The sequence below is a fragment of the Urocitellus parryii genome, chromosome 11, assembly GCF_045843805.1.
Source record: "Urocitellus parryii isolate mUroPar1 chromosome 11, mUroPar1.hap1, whole genome shotgun sequence".
Classification (NCBI taxonomy): domain Eukaryota; kingdom Metazoa; phylum Chordata; class Mammalia; order Rodentia; family Sciuridae; genus Urocitellus; species Urocitellus parryii.
Genome location: NC_135541.1, coordinates 73748803 through 73766778, shown reverse-complemented (window position 1 = coordinate 73766778; position 17976 = coordinate 73748803). Strand labels below are relative to the sequence as shown.

General features: G+C 35.1%; 1 protein-coding gene across 3 annotated transcripts in view; it reads right to left on the bottom strand.

Annotated features, from left to right (window-relative positions):
* Positions 1-8541: 8541 nt before the first annotated feature.
* Positions 8542-17976, bottom strand: part of Fnbp1l (formin binding protein 1 like) — a 110108-nt gene continuing 100673 nt past the window's right edge. Inside the window, exons 11-15 of one of the 3 annotated variants that reach the window (XM_026403092.2) lie at positions 17705-17837; positions 16700-16794; positions 13906-14051; positions 12340-12498; positions 8546-10875 (exon numbers count right to left, since the gene is read on the bottom strand). In XM_026403092.2, the coding sequence (XP_026258877.2) occupies positions 10868-10875; positions 12340-12498; positions 13906-14051; positions 16700-16794; positions 17705-17837 (541 nt within the window). In that variant the 3' untranslated portion in view covers positions 8546-10867. Of the gene's footprint in view, positions 12499-13905; positions 14052-16699; positions 16795-17704; positions 17838-17976 lie in introns of all 3 variants that reach the window. The other 2 variants (XM_077791030.1, XM_077791029.1) reach the window with 2 other exon arrangements.

Genomic DNA, 17976 nt, shown 5'->3' with positions numbered 1-17976 from the left:
ATTGTTTTATTCCTTGTAAATAATACTGGGGCTATACTAACTTTTGTCCATCTTTTCACAAGCTGTGAAAATTACTATATTAAATAGCCTTTGAAAACATGATTTGTTGGTTACAGATATTATACTCTATCTTGGTCATCTTAAATATTTCTACTAGAACCAAGCATGAGACCCTCATTATAATCTGTTTAATGCAGTGGGAATATTAATTTCAAACCTTGTACTATTTTCCTTAATGTGGCCTAGAATCATAAAGTCCCCTTCCCCATATTTTAAAAGGTACCATCACACTTTTTTATTTACTGGGGGAAAAAAAAAAGTAAGTACATTTCTTTTGGCAATATGGTGGTTCAGATGCTATTAGCCCTCGAACTAAAACAGAGTGATAATGTTAATAAACATACCTTCTACTATAATGTTGAGCTTGAATAAAAAAGAAATCCCCAAAGAACATGCCTTCCCTCCCTGACTCACCCTAAAAGGTACAGTAAATCTGTCAGAGAACCTAAAATCCTAGGTAGACCTAGAGGCATGTCAGTTCAACGAATGGGAGACTGTTTGGAAAAGCTGAATGTGAAAAGCCCCCAAGTCAACAGAAATCCTAATGGGATGAGGAAAAAAAAAAAAATCTATCCACCAACAAAGGAAGGTCACCAGGAATAAGGGTTCTCCAGAGAGACAGAACCAATGATAGTTAACATGAATATAGCTATGAAACAGAGGAATTAGCTTACACAATTGTTGGGACTGAGAAGTCCCATGGCAATCTCCTTCAGAAACACCCTTAGAGATACATTCAGAAATAGTGCTTTATCAATTCTCTAGGTATCTCTTAATGCAGTCAAACTGACACCTAAAATTAAACATTGCACAATCAAACATGCTTGTCTTCATGTATGGCCATAACTCCAAGAAAGAAATAATTATAATAGTCTTCAGTAAGAGATTACAACCACAAGTGTGTCCTCATACAGGTCTGGAGTAAAATTTACAAAAATTAAAACCAAACTGAAATTGATTTATAGTGGTTCCCAGATGGTAGTGTTACTATGTTATTTATATATAAACATATATGTGTATATATATTTATTTTCTACCAGATATAAAAACTCACTATTAAGCTACAGTTCAAATTAAGAAACTGTCATTAGAAAAACATGTGATGACAAAGTGATCCTGCTGATTGGTGGAGAAAAGGATGATTTTTTACAATAAGAAATTCTTAAATGACTGTTTAAACAAATGAAAGGAGGAAAAAAATGATTCTTTACCTCATAAAACCACAATACAATCTAGACAAATTATAAACCTACATGTGGAAGGAAAAATCATAGCACTTTTAAAATGCAGAATGTCTTTTTGAATCAACAATTTATTAAATTAGAAAAAGCATTAGCTATGAGGGATTAGTCAATATGTAAAACAAGGCTTCTTGACTGGGTATAGTGGCGCATACCTGTAATCTCAGCAGCTCAGAAAGCTGAGACAGGAGGATCACTAATTCAAAGCCAGCCTCAGCAATGGGGAGGTGAGATTCTGTCTCTAATAAAATACAAAAATTGGGCCAGGGATGTGGCTCAGTGGATGAGTGTCCCTGAGTTCAATCCCTGGTACCCTGTACCCCCACAAAAAAACAAAACACTGGAGAAAAAAATAAATAAAACAAAGAGCTTCTATTTACCAAATACACCAGAGAAAAACTGGGGGTAAAAAAAAAAAAGGATATTAGCAACACAAAAAACTGACAATTAATATGGTACACAACCTCCAAAACAAGCCTTTAATATTCCCTGCCTCCTAATAAAACCCTGTGTTGTCCTTTCTCACATTGTACTAGGATCAGTCAGTGTTACCAACAGCATGGGGGCAGAGGTATCGATATGTCACACCTGAGATTAAGTTATAAAAAGACTGTAGCTTCTATCTTGAGTTTTCATTCTTTTGGCTCACTCACATTTGGAAAAACAAGATGCCACACTATGAGCATCCCTATGGAAAGTTCTACATGGTAAGGAACTGAAGCCTTCTGAAGCCTTCTATCACTAGCCAGCAAGGAACTGAGGTCTGCCAACAATCATAAGAATAATCTTTCAAGTGGATTCTACATTCCCACCAAGCCTTGAGATGAATGCAACCATGTGAGAAACTCTGAGCTAAAAACCATCTAGCTATGTTACACAGTAATAAATATCTAATACAGTTAGTATCCTTACTAATATTAAGAACTCCCATGAAGAGAGGATGACGGGGGTGGGGGGGACGGGACAGGCTTTTCAAAGAAAGGAAAACAGTAAACATGTAAAGATACTCAGCATCAAAAATCTGGGAAACAGCCAGATTTTATCCCCAGTTTTTCTCAGGCGTGGTGGCGCATGCCTGTAATCGTAGTTTGAGGAGGAAGATTGTGAGTTTAAAGCCATCCTCAGCAACAGCAAGGCACTAAACAACTCAGTGAGACCCTATCTCTAAATAAAATACAAAATAGGGCTGGGGATGTGGCTCAGTGGTTGAGTGCCCCCGAGTTCAATCCCTGGTAACAAACTTTTAAAAATCAGGGAAATAAAAATTCAAACTACAATGAATTATTTTACATCCTTTCAACTGACAAAAATTTAAAAATTTAACTCTTAAGTACTGTTAACTCTTATACAAATCTTGTAGGAGCATTAAAAAAAATTGCAATAACCTTGGGAGCTAAATGTGGCATTATCTTTAAAACAGAAAATTAATATAGCCCATACATTAGCACTTCAACTTCTATACATAGACTTTAGAGAAATTCCTACATCAGTAAACACATATGTGAATGTGCATAAGCAACACTATTTATACTAGCAAAATTCAGGAAATAGTCCAAATCTTCATCAATAGTAAGATGAATAAATGTATATTCATATAATGAAAATACTATACATAATAAAATGAACTATGCATAAACATGGCCAATCTTACAATTTTGAGTGAAACAAGTCTCTAGACACAACAAAAATTCAAAATATTTGACAAGTGGGCTGTTAATAAATTAATATGTATATAATACACAAATGTATAAATCAACAAATAGCTTTTTATTAATTATAAAATTTTAAAGTGATACAAGTAATCATTTGTGAACCACTAATAATTTTCCAATCATTTGTTGAAACAAATGGTTAGTATGATCATGTTTGCTATGGCTGTCATAAGGTAAATTATGCCCCTAGGATTTCATATAGGAAACTTCCAATGACTTCCCCTATGAATTCATAGTCATTAGTTTACTAATGCACTGTCTATTACCTGATGAGAAGGAGCATGCCCCTAATTCCCATCCCACCTTTTTCTCTCATCAAAGAACAAAGTACCTTCTGGGTGCTGACTATATGCCCAGAGCAGTGGCAGGACCTCCCAGCCACAGAAAAGTGGAGAAAGGAAGAGAGAAAAAGCTGGTCTTAGTTCGTTGAAACTGGGAGCTTCTAGTTTTTGCATCTCATTCCACACCCAGATTGTCTCCCCAATACCAGCCAATCAAGAAATCATCACTGAGGGATCCTCGTGCTGACACACACTGTATCAAAGTAACCTAATCATTACCAAAGAACTGCCAGGGAAACCATACTACAAAGCACACTTGAAAATATACTGAACAATACACAACAACCTTATATCCCAGAATACTTCACCAAGAGAAGACTGTGCCCTAAAATAGTCAACACGTTAGAAATCCATCCCAAAAGATGCAGAAATCTCAACAAAGGAATATAATGTGAAAAACAAGGCAACATGATACCTCCCTAAGGTTCATAATTTGTCAATAACTAACTCCAAAGATACTGAAGTGGGTGAAATATCAGATAACGGTGAAATATCAGATAACTCAAAAGAATGGCTATCAAAAAGTAATGGGTTGCCAGAAAACACAGAAATAACTGAATGAAATAAGGAATTCAGTACAGGATATGAATGAAAAATTCAATAAACAGAGATACTGAAAGAGAATTGAAGAGAAATCTTGGAAGTAAAAGGCACAGTAAATAAAAATTCAGTTTAAAGTCTCTCTAGTAGAGTATGCAAAAGATAGACTCTCAGAACTGGAAGACAAACGTGGCCATCTTTGAATATTCAGACAGTATTAAAGAAACCAAACCATGATCAAAATATATGAGAACTCTGGGACAACATTCAGACCAACCTAAGTATTATTGGAATTGAAGGTTGTTGAGATGCAGGCTAATGGCATGGATAACCTCTTCAGGGAAATAAAAGAAAAATGTCCAAGCCTTGGGAATCAGATGGACATCCAGATATAAGAAGCATCATTCAGAATCCCAAATAGACAAGATCAAAAAGAATCTTTCCATGACACATTATAATTAAAATATCTAACATGAAATACAGAAGAAGAGAATTGTAAAAGTCTCAAGAGAAAAATGTCAGGCCACTTTTACAGGTAAGTCAATCAAAATTACTTCTGATTTTTCAGAACTCTTAGAAGACATCATTCTAAGCCCTGAAAGGAAATAAGTGTCAGCGAAGATTGCTACATCCGGCAAAGTCATCCTCAGAATCAAGGCAGAAATAAAAACCTTCCATGATAAGCAGAAACTAAAAGAATTCATTACTTGGCTTGCACTACAGAAAACACTTAAAGAAATACTACACACAGAACAAATAATAAGCAACCTCCAGAGCTCACAAATGGATCTCATTTGAAGAGTAGCTGAGCAAATGAGAAACAGAACCAAATTAAACATTAGAAATAAATCAAAATGGCAGAAATTAATAAGTATTTCTCTATAACAATAATGAATGTAAATGGCAGAATGGATCAAAAAACAAGACTCAACTGTATAGTGTTTAAAAGAGGCTCTTCTTATAAGCAAATACAGCCAAAGGTTGAAAATGAAAATGATATTGCATGGAAAATCATTTTCCATGCAAAGGAAGCTCCAAAATAAGCAAGTGACTACTCTCATATCCAACAATGCAGGCTTCAAGCCAACATTCATCAGAAGAGACGAAGAAAGTCACTTCATACTGGTAAAGGGAACAATCCAACAAGAAGATATAATGGTCGTTAATATCTATGCCCCAAACATTGGTGCACCTAATTACATAAAACAGACATTACTCAAATGAATGACTCAGACCCAAATACAAAATACTGGATGATTCTGACACACCTCTCTGACCAATTGGTAAGTCATCCAGACATAAATTCAGCAAAGCTCCTCAGACCTAAACAATAGTATAAATCAAATCAAATCTAACAGACATCTATAGAATATTTCATCCAACAACAGCCAAATTCACTTTCTTCTCAGCTGCTCATGAAACTTTTTCCAAAATAGACCATATTTTACGTCACAAAGCAACTCCTAGAAAGTATCCCCCCACCAAAAAAAAAGAAAGATTCCTTGCATCTTACCAGATCACAATGCAATGAAATTAGACATCAACACCAAGAAAAACTACAGAAACTAAAAACAGGAGATTGAACATAACACTCTTGAATAATGAACAGGTGATAGAAGAAATCAGGGGGGAAATTTAAAAATTCTTACAATCACAGCAGAATAGAGTTAGAAATATCAGAATCTCTGGGACATTATGAAAGTAGTACTAAGAAAATAGTTTACAGCTATGAGTGCCTGTATTTAAAAAAACCAGGAAGACTTCAACCAAACAATATAATAGTGCATTTCAAGCCCCTAAAAAATGAAAAACAATTCAAAATCAGTAGAACAAAGAATATAAGATCATAGTTAAAATCAATGAAATAGAGAGGGAAATTGGGCATAGTGGCACACACCTGTAATCTCAGTTGGAAGGTTGAGACAAAAGGATCACAAATGTGAGGCCAGCTTCAGCAACTTAGCAAGGCCTTATTCAACTTAGTAAGCCCTGTCTCCCCAAAATAAAAAGGGCTGGGGATGTGGTTCAGTGATAAAGTGCCTCTGGGTTCAATCCCAGGTACCTTAAAAAAAAATACAATGGGTCAATAAAGAGTTGATTCTTTAAAAAGATAAATGATTGATAAACCTTTGGCAAATGCACCAAAAGAAAAAGACCCAAATAAATAAAATTAGAGATAAAAAAGGAGAAATCACTAGTCATCAGAGAACTACAGAAGATTACTAGGAACTATTTGGAAAAATTATTTTCCAATAAATTGGAAAATCTAGAAGAAATGGATACATCTCTAGACACATATGAACTGCCAAAGTTGAATCAAAAGGACATAGGAAACCCTAAACAAACTAATAATAAGCAATGAGATGGAAGCAGTAATAAAAACTCTTCCGGGACCAGGGTTGTGGCTCAGTGGTTGAGTGCTTGCCTAGCATGTGTGAGGCACTGGGTTCGATCCCCAGCACCACATTTAAAAAAAAAAAAAAAAAAAAGTCTTCCAAAGAAGAAAAGTCTGGGACCAGATGGATTCTCAGCTGAATTCTACCAGACCTTTAAAGAAGAACTAATGCTAATGTTCTTCAAGTTATTCCATGAAATAGAAAGGAGTAGAACACTTCCAAATTCATTTTTTGAAACCAATATCACCTTTCAGAGAAGAACACATCAAGGAAAGAAAACTACAAACCAATATCCCCAATGAACATAATTGTGAAAATCCTTAGTAAAACATTCACCAACAGGTTAAGAAGATTGTATATCATGACCAAGCTGGTTTCCCTCCTAGGATGCAAGGATGAATCAACATACACAAATCAATAAATGTAATTTACCACATAGAATTAAGGACAAAAATCATAAAGTCTTCTCAATATATGCAGAGAAAGTCTTCAATAATTTTCAACACCCATTCATGAAAAAATGCCAAATGGACAGAATAAACTTACTTCAACATCATAAAGACTATATACCACAAACCCAAAGCCAATATCATAGTGAATGGAGAAAAACTGAAAGCATTCCCTCTAAAATCAGGAACAAGACAAGGATGTATACTCTCAACACTTCTATTTAATACAGCATTTGATTTTTAGCTGTCATTTGCAAAACTCTCCTCTAGATAGAAAACAGTTCCTCTTCTTACACCTTGAATGCACAAGGTGGGCCACTCTTCACCACACAGAATAAGTTGCTATAGTAAACCATTTTAGCTTTATCTGCAGTGCTCCCATCAGAAATGCTTTTATCATGTATGATTTCCATTTCACTACTTTTCTAAATTATTACTTTTACCAACCAGTATGGAAGTATTTTGACATTTAGCATTCGCTATGACTATACATTAGGATGCAATGGCCGAATATCAGCCCTGCTCAACAACTTTACAGACATTATTCTTACAGAGCTCAAATATAAGGAAAGCTAGTCAGGCCAAGGAAAAAATAAATCCCCATGTAGCAAAACTACCAAGAAAAAAAAAAAACACAAAATTCAAGATAATGGTTACTCTTGAAAGAGGAGATGGCAATTTTCCATTTGCACAGTTGGGTGACAGATTTGTTTATTATACACAATTTCCACAAGAAATTCTCCTTAGTGTTGACATTCTGGGTTTACCAAATCAACTTGTCATAGCCCCAACTCTCTACATAGTACTATAACCATCTTACAAGTAGTGAGAAATCTTGACAAATTGAAACTGTGCTGAAATCAAGACATTATGCCTTAGAATCCCTCATTTGCAGCTAAAGAAAGGAATAAGGCTAATTTGACATGACTTATCCCTAGGAACCTAGGTTAACCACTCATTATATTTTCTTCTAAATGATCATATTTCTAGTATTTTTAAGGTTGTTAAACTTCCCAAAATTGTTCTCCAAAATTATGTTCTATAGTTTCCTAACTGCTGACAGTGACTATTCTTTTTTAACAAGTCTGGGTTCCTTTTCCTTTTGTTGATTTTATTATAAGGCTTTTATCTTTCCCTAGCAAGCAATATTTATTTTCCCAAACTTACTTCAGATAGGCAGAAGCCTTTTTCATGGTCTTGAGCAGCCATTGCTGCCTTTTTTCCCCCCCGTAGACTCGTTTGCCTAAAACTACAACATTTGACGACACTACTTTCCTGCTACTTTCATTGTTGTATGTCCTTACTTCCAAGCTTGGCCTTGATCTCTAAATATTAATCTTAACAATTATAACCTCTCACTATTCAGGATCTACCATGAGTTTTTCCTTTTTGGGTTACCAAAAGTTTGCAGTCATAGTTTCACATGACTAGATGACTCTTCTGAAATTAGATTTTTTAAAGTTACAGATAATTTGTGACTAATTATGGCAAACATTCTCTTCCGTGTTCAGAAATGCCAGGAAGCATGGGTACTCTCAAGCAGAAGCATAGTAAATGCCGGCTCAAGTGTGGTGGCTAGGTCAAGCTATGCAGTCCAGGGACAGATGGTGTAGAGAGAGAGGATACAATGGTATAAAAGCGAAGTCTGTGCAATGTGGCTACTGTTGAACAAATATAAATTGTTACATGCATTTAATAACTCTAAAGTAGTAGTATTTATTCTTTCTTTGGAGAAAACTAGAAAATAAGAATAAAATTTCTGAAACTGCTTTCCAAAAATGTCGTCCAACTTCAAGAAGTTATTTTTTGAAATTTAGCACACTGAAGAACAAAATCATCACATCTTGTTGGTTCACATACCAAAGAAAGATACAACTTAACTGACCATGAAAAGATTGTTTTATTCCATGAAAATATTCTCAACAGAGAACACTATCTTAAACAATTTACCATTAAGAAATCAACATGTGCACAAAGAGTAAAAATTACTGAAAATTTTTAAGATTTCTTTTGGACAATTCACATGTTCAAAATTTAAGAATGATTTAATAATGATTTAAACTGTGCAAGTACAAATGTCTTTCCTATTGTAATAACCCATATACAGGTTGCACTATTCCACATGAAGGAACCTGCCTCCTTCGGAAGCAAATTCTGCTTTTAGAAAAACAAACAGTAGCTTCAAAAGAACAGTTAGTCCTTACAAGAAAGCCTTAAACTTTGCCCTCTGTGGCTGTTAGCCAAAAAAACATAAGCACTGCAGGCTTTGTACAGAAGACAAACACAGCCAGATCACATTTCCTTCTCATTGCTAACCTTTAAAATAAAAATAGCACTAGATTTTAAAACTACTTCATGTAGTCGGTCAGTATTGAATAATGTCACATTATATAAATAACCCTGTAACGAGATTCAATATCTAAAGTTTATAGTTTACTAGCCTCAAAGGTAATACACTATGTCAACTGTGTAACAGTGGTATACTTGATCTTAGGAAGGCATTAACTTCACACAATTGTCATTCAGCTTTAGTGTAACTGGTAGTATGATTCAAATAACACTGGGAAAATTTTATTAAAACAGTCACATAGCTTCTAAAATATTGCTTAAAATCCAATAATACACAAACCATTTCACATTATTTCTCCCCTCAAAACATTAAAGAACCAAATTAATGAAGCTTCAGTGGTACAAATAACTCCCCACCCACCCATCTCCCTAGTACAACATCACTAAGAAATTAGTTCAGGTACAAGTCAATAACAGAATCACAAATGTGAGGCATGATAACATGAGCAATAGGGACACTAAGGACAATTATATTTACAAGTATAAACATACAGAAATTTCCGTTTTACAAGTAAAAGTGCACATAGATCATTACAAAGTTTAACTAAATTTTATCTGATTCAAACAAAAGCATCACTTGGAAACAGACTATCATTGCAATAACCAAATGAGATCATTATAACCTCAAATTAAAAGACGATTGGGGAGGTTCATAAAACTTCTCATAAAACACTAAGTAAAATGGACTTCAGACATGTCTTTAGTTTGATGCATAAATTTGAAGATGCACCATTGTACATGGTAGAGCTCTAAAAGCTACCTACCGAGGCTACATCGGCAGCTGCAGCAGAGCTGCAGAGTTAAAGGAGGTCACACTGAGCTGACACAAAGCCCTTTGTGGGATACTGTAGTGGTAGTGTTGGCAATCAACAGATTTAGGCACTCTAGTTTAAGGCAGCATTTGAATGGAAGCAGCTGACTTTTGACAACAGTCCTTTGTCTTGAGGTGGTATCTTCTGTGTTTATTATGCCAGGACTTCAGTGCTGACTATAGATTCTTCCCAGACTGAGGTGCTGAAGATGTATCACTTTTCAAAGAGTCCTTTCAACTGGGCTGTAGGCTAGAGCAGAGATGTTTTCTTTTTCTTATCATAAATACTTCAGGTTCACAGACCACGTCTTCATAATGCCAAAATTGGAATGTTTGCAGTGGGGAAGTTGTAGCAGCGTACACAAATACTAAGATGGAAACATTAGTGCTGGAGATGTTTGACAAAATGATCTGCACTACAAATGTAAAACAAAACAAAGGCTTTGACATGAACAAGGGATTATAAAGACATGCCTGAAAAATCTAAGTCTAATCACTCTAGACATGCAACAGGATGTTAAGCAAGCATGGAGATGGCACAGGCAGACAGTGACACATGGCAAGAATTCTAACAGACAATGGGTCTAAAAAGCAATTAAAACAGAGCTGGGTAGAGACAGTCTTATTGAGACAATCAAATATAAGACAAATTTTTATGACAGCTCTGCACTGTTTGTGATTTGGACACGCCAGTAAAATAAATGGAAAAGGGTCAGCCATTATTGGCTTTTTTCTTTCTTCTATGTTAATAACTGTGAACTAGGAATTTAAGGATTGGTATTATAACAAATTTTTAAAACAATGTATGGAATGCTAACGAAGTTAGTAAAAAAAAAAAAAAATGTCTGCATGCACTCATGCAACTTGCTTCTCTCACTCTTTGTGCCTGACAACTCTAATACCCTCCCCCCAAAAGCAGCTGCATGTAACCTCCTTCAACATCTTGCCCATTTCCTCAGAAACCCTCTTCAGGAACCTGCAGTCCAGGAGGAAAAAGAAAAGAAGAATTACTGAAGACCTTTGGTAAGACCAAAAGGGGTGTTCAGCTTAAAGTGTCTGCCCCAAACGTCTCTAAAATCATTTTATAGTCAGCCACTGAAAACACCAGGAAAATGTGAAATATGAGCAAAATCAAGGACCCATCTCATTGCTTTCTCCCTTTGCTTACCCACACAATTAATTCAGGGTGTGATCACATGACTAGCACACACAATACTTAATTATACAGTGTTTCCAACAAATGCTTATTGAAATTAATTGGAAAAAAATCTATTTTAGTAACTGCTGATCTAGCTAAAATGAGGCCATAAATGGTAGTACAGATATCTTCCCTCAGCTCAGTCAAAAAAGTTTTCTCTCTTCTACAAGTAAACATTGCCAGTACTTCTCCATTCAAGATTTCCTCTATCTTCACTGATTTAGAATATTTATTTTCCTGCTAAATGCTAAATAATCACTAAAGTGATATTCCCCGCAAACCACTTTCAAGATGAAAAACACAAGTATAAGATTAATTGGAAGGAATTTTGTGCATTAATGAAAATTACCAGTAAATCTGAAAATATTTTCAGATCTTAAAACTGTTTTATTCAGATAAGAGCTAGACTAGGCAGGGCACGGTGGCACATGCCTGTAATCTTAGCTACTTGGCAGGTTGAAACAGGAGGATCACAAATTTAAGGCCAGCCTGGGCACGCTGGTGAGACCCTGTCTCAAAATAAAACAAAGCAAGAACTGTGAATGCACTCTAGCATGCAAGAGGCCCAGGGTTAAATCCCTTGTATCACAAAAAAAAAAAAGAAGAGAGACCTAGACCAGATCATACATTTTATAGATTTCTTGATTAGCTCACTACTTAGATTATGCACTAAGTGCTTATTTTCTTCCTTTAGGAAACCAACATTAAGAATAGAGAGGAAAATTAAAATGATTGTTATCATTTTACCCAATTTTCTAACTATTACTTTTTTCCCCTAAATACTGAAGCTACAAATTCAAACACCTACAACAAACTACTCTTTCGTAAGTCAGTTTTCTATAGTATTTCAGAGCAGTTTTACTTATGTGAATTAACCAGTCACTGTGTTTTCTGAAGTAAAGCAGATGGAGGAGCATCAACCTATGTATTCCTGCCCAATAAGCCAAATTCTATATTTATAAGGCAGAAAAACACAAATCCTTCACAGAGACTTAAGCAGGACATAAAGCAAAGGCATCAATTAAGCTTCACACCAACATTACTCAAACAGGAAGGCATCACAAAAACAGCTTTTTGTGGTGATATTCACATATCTTAAGCCTGCATTCAGCTCACACAGTGAACAATAAATTGGGATGCCCTTTTAGGTTTTCTCATTTTTTCTGACCTGTTGAATGTGTTTTCATTTATGTCATACATAGCACAAAGCTGCCTGGTTAGTTTAGATATAAGTTACTGCACCTTTACTGTTTTTCTCTAGAGTTACATCTATGTATGATGTCGGAACGTAGCCTTCTTCACCGTTCTGTCTCCTGGCTCTTGTCCATCCATCACCTTTGTCTTCCTCAATAATGTATAGCACTTCACCTTCTTTCATTGCCAGAGTACCTTCATTATGACCTAGATGAGTTTTCATAGGACAAGCATAATTTAAGCACAGTGATAATTTGTAATAAAAATTATAAATACAATACACAAAACACATGAAATCCTACTAGATTTCAATATACCTGCTCATGAGCTCACTGATTCTCATTAGCAACAATATTTCTACAATGTTTTGTAGTTTATCCAACACTTTCACACACATTCTCATTTGTACTTCACAAAAACCTATGAGGCTGGACTAATATTATCCCTATGTAACAAATGAAATAATTCTTTCCTGCTTTTGAATAGTGTTGCTATAAAAAATTCATGAGGCATGGTTCAGGAAAGTAGTAACAAAACAGTGAGAAGGTGGGAAAAGAAAAAGGATATAGTTTAAAGAGAACAGAGAAAAACAGAGATTTAACTATGGTGATGGTAGAAGCAGAATAACCCCAAAGCACAAACTTCAAGACCTCATCAATTTTAGGATTCCCTTTCTTCCCTACCCTAAACCATTCCCAATATGCTTAGCAATAACAGTGTTCTTAAGTAGAATTCTCATTGAACATATGCTAAAATCCTTCCCTACTCTTAGAATGCATTAGAAAGCTCTCAAATATAATAATTTGCTCAGAATTGAGGAGTAACTAAAGAGATTATGTTATTATATTATATTTTAGTTATACTGAGAATCACACACCCAGGTCCTCAAATATGATAGGCATGCACTTGAACACAGAACTACATTCCCAACCCCTTTACTCAATTTCAAAATCAACACAATGAGTAGGTGAAGAAAGACCTTACACCACCTATCATTCTACAACTTATTTAGGAAGGTGTTACTCTGCTCTTCTGTTAATTCAAGGATTTTTCAGGGTCCATAATTAGGAAGGATAACTAAAAACCTGTGGTAGAAAGCCAAAAAGCCTTACTCCCCTCACAGAATTTATTTCTAACTATCATAGAAGAGATGGTATTGTCAGAAGCTATCACTTTCTTTCCAGTTCTCACCTGAAAAGGTGGCGTGCAATCAAGATATGATGACAGCATTTAATTATGCTTTACACCTGCCTCTCAATGTTTATCAACTACAAGGAACATGAAGTGACATCTACCAGCCATCTACTTCCTAGTTTGGGCTGTATGCCAAGCTGCTTCAAGTATGTTGAGTATACCTAAAGACTGGTAAGTTCTGGAGGGATATTCTGTTATCAACCAAAGTTGACAGATAATAACCTAAATTAGGAGCTAATAATAGGTAATTCTCTTTCAACTCCAGTGTGGAAAAAATTAACAATTTAAACAAGTATACATATTAATGAACTGGAGTTATGATTTTCTGATAATGTATTATTCAGCTAAGGACACTAAAATAAGTCACAATGCACTTAGACTTTTAAGTAACCTTTATCAAATATAATAAGAACATCATACCATCAAAAGGGTAGATAGCTTTGCAGTGTCCAATAGCAGGCAAGGGGTCATCATCCTCAAATTCATCATCAAACTCATGGTGACCATGCTGTTGCGGTGGTCCACGGACTTCTTGGTTTGCATCATCAGTGTAACTTCCCTCAGGACTAAAAATCATAAAATTATCTCTGTCAAGTATCACAAACATGAGAACTTTTCACCTGTTATCTATAAAAGTTTATCAATCTAAGGATAAGTTCAGAAAATTAGATATAGATGACATGGTTTCTTAAGCCCTATTTTCTTAAATGAATTTCCTGAATTAAAAAAAAAAAATTAAAGATTATAACGGGGGCTGGGGATGTGGCTCAAGCGGTAGTGCGCTCGCCTGACATGCCTGCGGCCCAGGTTCGATCCTCAGCACCACATACAAAACAAAGATGTAGTGTCTGCCGATAACTAAAAAATAAATATTAATAAATAAATAAATAAATAAAGATTATAACAATCTAAGCACATAGGAATATTCACTAAGTACACCTCACTATCACTGGGTCTAAAGATAAAATGGAGGGGTTGGGTTGTGGCTCGGTGATAGAGTGCTCGCCTAGCACTGGGTTCAATCCTTAGCACCACATAAAAACAAATAAAATAAAAGTATCGTGTCCAACTACAACTAAAAAATAAATATTAAAAAAAAAAAAAAGATAAAATGGAAAAAGGTAGTAGACACTTGTCTTTCATCATCCCAGATCCATCACTCCCTCTTTTGAAGGGGGAAAAATACCTAAAGTTCCTCTGGAAATCCACCCAGCCCAAAAGTTATTTCTATTGTGGATCCAGAAAGGAGATGAGCATAGTACTTGTTTGATGGGAGTAAAGAGTTTACCAATAGTGCTATAACTCAATCAGATTAAACAGCCGTACATAGAGAACTCTACTTGGGACTGCTAGAAGAGAAGTTCCACTCCCTTTTCACTTTGAACCAGGAGGAAAACTGCCTAGAGCTTTGGGGGAAATCATCAAATGGAGCCTAAAATGAAGCCAATGCTTAAGGGATAGCTGAGAAGTAAGAAGAAACCAAGACCTAAGGATATCATCTGGGCTTTCCCTCAAATAATCCAGTGAAGCCTATTTTTACTCTAAGAGGATTATGAGTAAAGTATTCATTCTGCTTACAAGTCAAAAGACTCCTAATTAAAACAAGACAAAGTTAATTTCAATTAATCATGGTAATGGGGAAATTAGTAACTTAGAAAATCCAAAAGAGCAGGTAATACAAAGGCATTTTATTTTTCTTAAAAATATTTTATATCAACGAAAAAAATGTTTAAAAGTTTTTATTAAAATATTGTTAGTGAATAGAAAAATTTTAGGATTAGATTTAGCAACACTTTCAACAAGCCTGAAAGACATTCTTATATAACATATGCCAGAAAGACCAATCTGGTTTTACCTAATACCCCCCCTCCCACAAAAAAAGTTTTCTGTGGCTTTTTCTTTCTCTCTAATTTTTATTCTGATACAGGGTCTCCTTAAGTTGCCCAGGCTAGCCTTAAACTTTTGATCCTCTTGCCCCAGACTCCTGAGTAGCTGGGATTGCAGGTATACACCACTGTATCTAACCTTTCTTGAGATACTAAAGACATGAATTGTGAATATTCATATTGTGAATATTCATATTTCACAATATTTGTGAAGCACATACTATTACAAGGTATTTTATTTCTACATGCTTTATGTATATTATTGCCTGTAGTACTAAGAACACTATAGGATGGGTACTGTAACCTCAATTATATATTTCAGTAAACTGAGATGTGGGGAATATTAAAAATGAACTTGGGGCTGGGATAGTGGCTCAGCGGTAGAGCGCTCTCCTAGCATGGACAGGACCCGGGTTCAGTCCTCAGCACCACATAAAAATAAAGGCATTATGTTGTGTCCATCTACACCTAAAAAAAAATAAATATTTTTTTAAAAAAGAACTTGTTCAAATTATACTGTGATTAAATAATAAAACAAAATATTCAAATTTTTCTCTAACATGAACCCTAATTTGTGGACTGTTTTATTATGAAAAAAAATTGTGTGTGTCTGTATTATACCAAGGAAGAAATGTTACAAGTGATGTGAACATAAAAATCTGGCAAAATGCCAAGCTGGAAATGCGGATCTAAACTAATAATATACATACCTCCCCCATTTTTTCCACAAAACCTCGAGTTATTAACCAAATTTTCCTTTAGCGTAAGTTACCCAACTCCAAATGAATAACTGACCAAAAAGCACATGAAGCCCTTAGCACAATGCCTGGCATACTCTAGATCCCAGATGTAATAAATGCCTGTTATTAGGACAAAGGAGAAGAAGTTAAGTAGCTCAGTGTGACTTCATATACTCAAAAAAAGCTATTTTACTTTGAGTTAGAGAAAGAAAGTGAAATGTTTCCCAAACCTTTCATAATTTTACTTTTTCTCAATGGGCTTCCATTAAAAAAAAAAAAAAAAAAAAGTTACTCAGCTCCACCTAAATCATAGGGAAATCTTCCTATGCCTAAGGTTCCTATGGCCCAGATTATAGCTCCATGAGTTTTCTTTGTTTCTAGATCTGATTTATGGATGCATGATAGACTACCATTTAATACTTCACCTGCAACTAATGTTAAAGGATCAAAAAATTACTTAGGTTCAAGAGAATTAAGTTATTAAATGCCAAACTTATTGAATTAGATAATTATATAAAGTTTAGAAAAAAGGGGTAAGGAAAGTTTGGAAAACAGAAAAAATATAAATAAAAATGCAAAATTAATGACCTTTCTCGTCCCTGTGTAACAAGATGATTTATGTCACTGCTGTGTCGTCTGTCTCCTCTCCCACCTGTTTTGCCTTCAACTTCAGACAGCCAAGCCTTAGGGAAAAAAAAATAATAATAACCAAGATCAATAAATTATATTCAAAAACTCATAAGATACTCTGCATTTAAAATGTGCTTTGAGGTTTTATAATCATGTGATTTTTTTTGGGGGGGGGGGGTGCCAGGGATTGAACACAGGGACACTTAACCACTGAGCCACATTCTCAACCCATTTTATATTTTATTTACAGACAGGGTCTCACTAAGGTGCTTAAGGCCTCACTAAGTTGCTGAGGCTGGCTTTGGACTCTTGATCCTCTTGTCTCAGCCTCCCCAGCCACAGAGATAACAGGCATGAGCCACTAGACTCCGTCAATTATGTGATTCTTGGAGATGAGAAATATTTGGTCCACTTTGGTCAGTGATGAACTTTATAGATCATTTTATTTATTTATTTTTTAAATATTTATTTTTTAGTTCTCTGAGGACATAACATCTTTGTATGTGGTGCTGAGGGTCGAACCCAGGCCGCACACATGCCAAACATGCCAGGTGAGCATGCTACCACTTGAGCCACATCCCCAGCCCTAGATCATTTTAAATAATAGCGTAAGTATTGGGGCTGGGGCTATAGCTCAGTGGTATAGCGCCCGCCTAGCATATGTGAGGCCTTGGGTTCGATCCTTAGCACCACATAAAAATAAATAAATTAAATAAAGGTATTGTGTCCAACTATGCCTAAAAAATAAATATTTAAAAAAATAGCATAAATACTTAGTTTTATATAAAGGTTTAAAATTTTTTAAATGAGGCATAAATCTAAAGATTACATACCATCATGATACTTTTAGATCATAATTTCTAAAATTAGATATGGGTACTGGAACATTAATTTTTAGCAAAAACCAATCTACCATAATAAAGCTTATGAAAATAACAGACAACTGCTGAAAACCAAATTTACCTCATTCTTATGGATTTCCATTCTTAGACGGTCAATATTATTCATAGTCTCTGCTAATTTAGGCTGCAAACTCCCTGGATCCCCCATTTGTGGATTTTTTTCATATACATCTTTCATTTTGTTGAGTGCATCTCTGAAAAAGGAAATCATAGAATTAAATATTTGCTTCGAGTGCTTTTAAATGAGAGTTTCATTTGACTTTGAAGACTCAAGTGCAAATTAATCTTAAGTAGTTTCACATCTCTTTAAAAAGTTTAATCAAATATTACCTG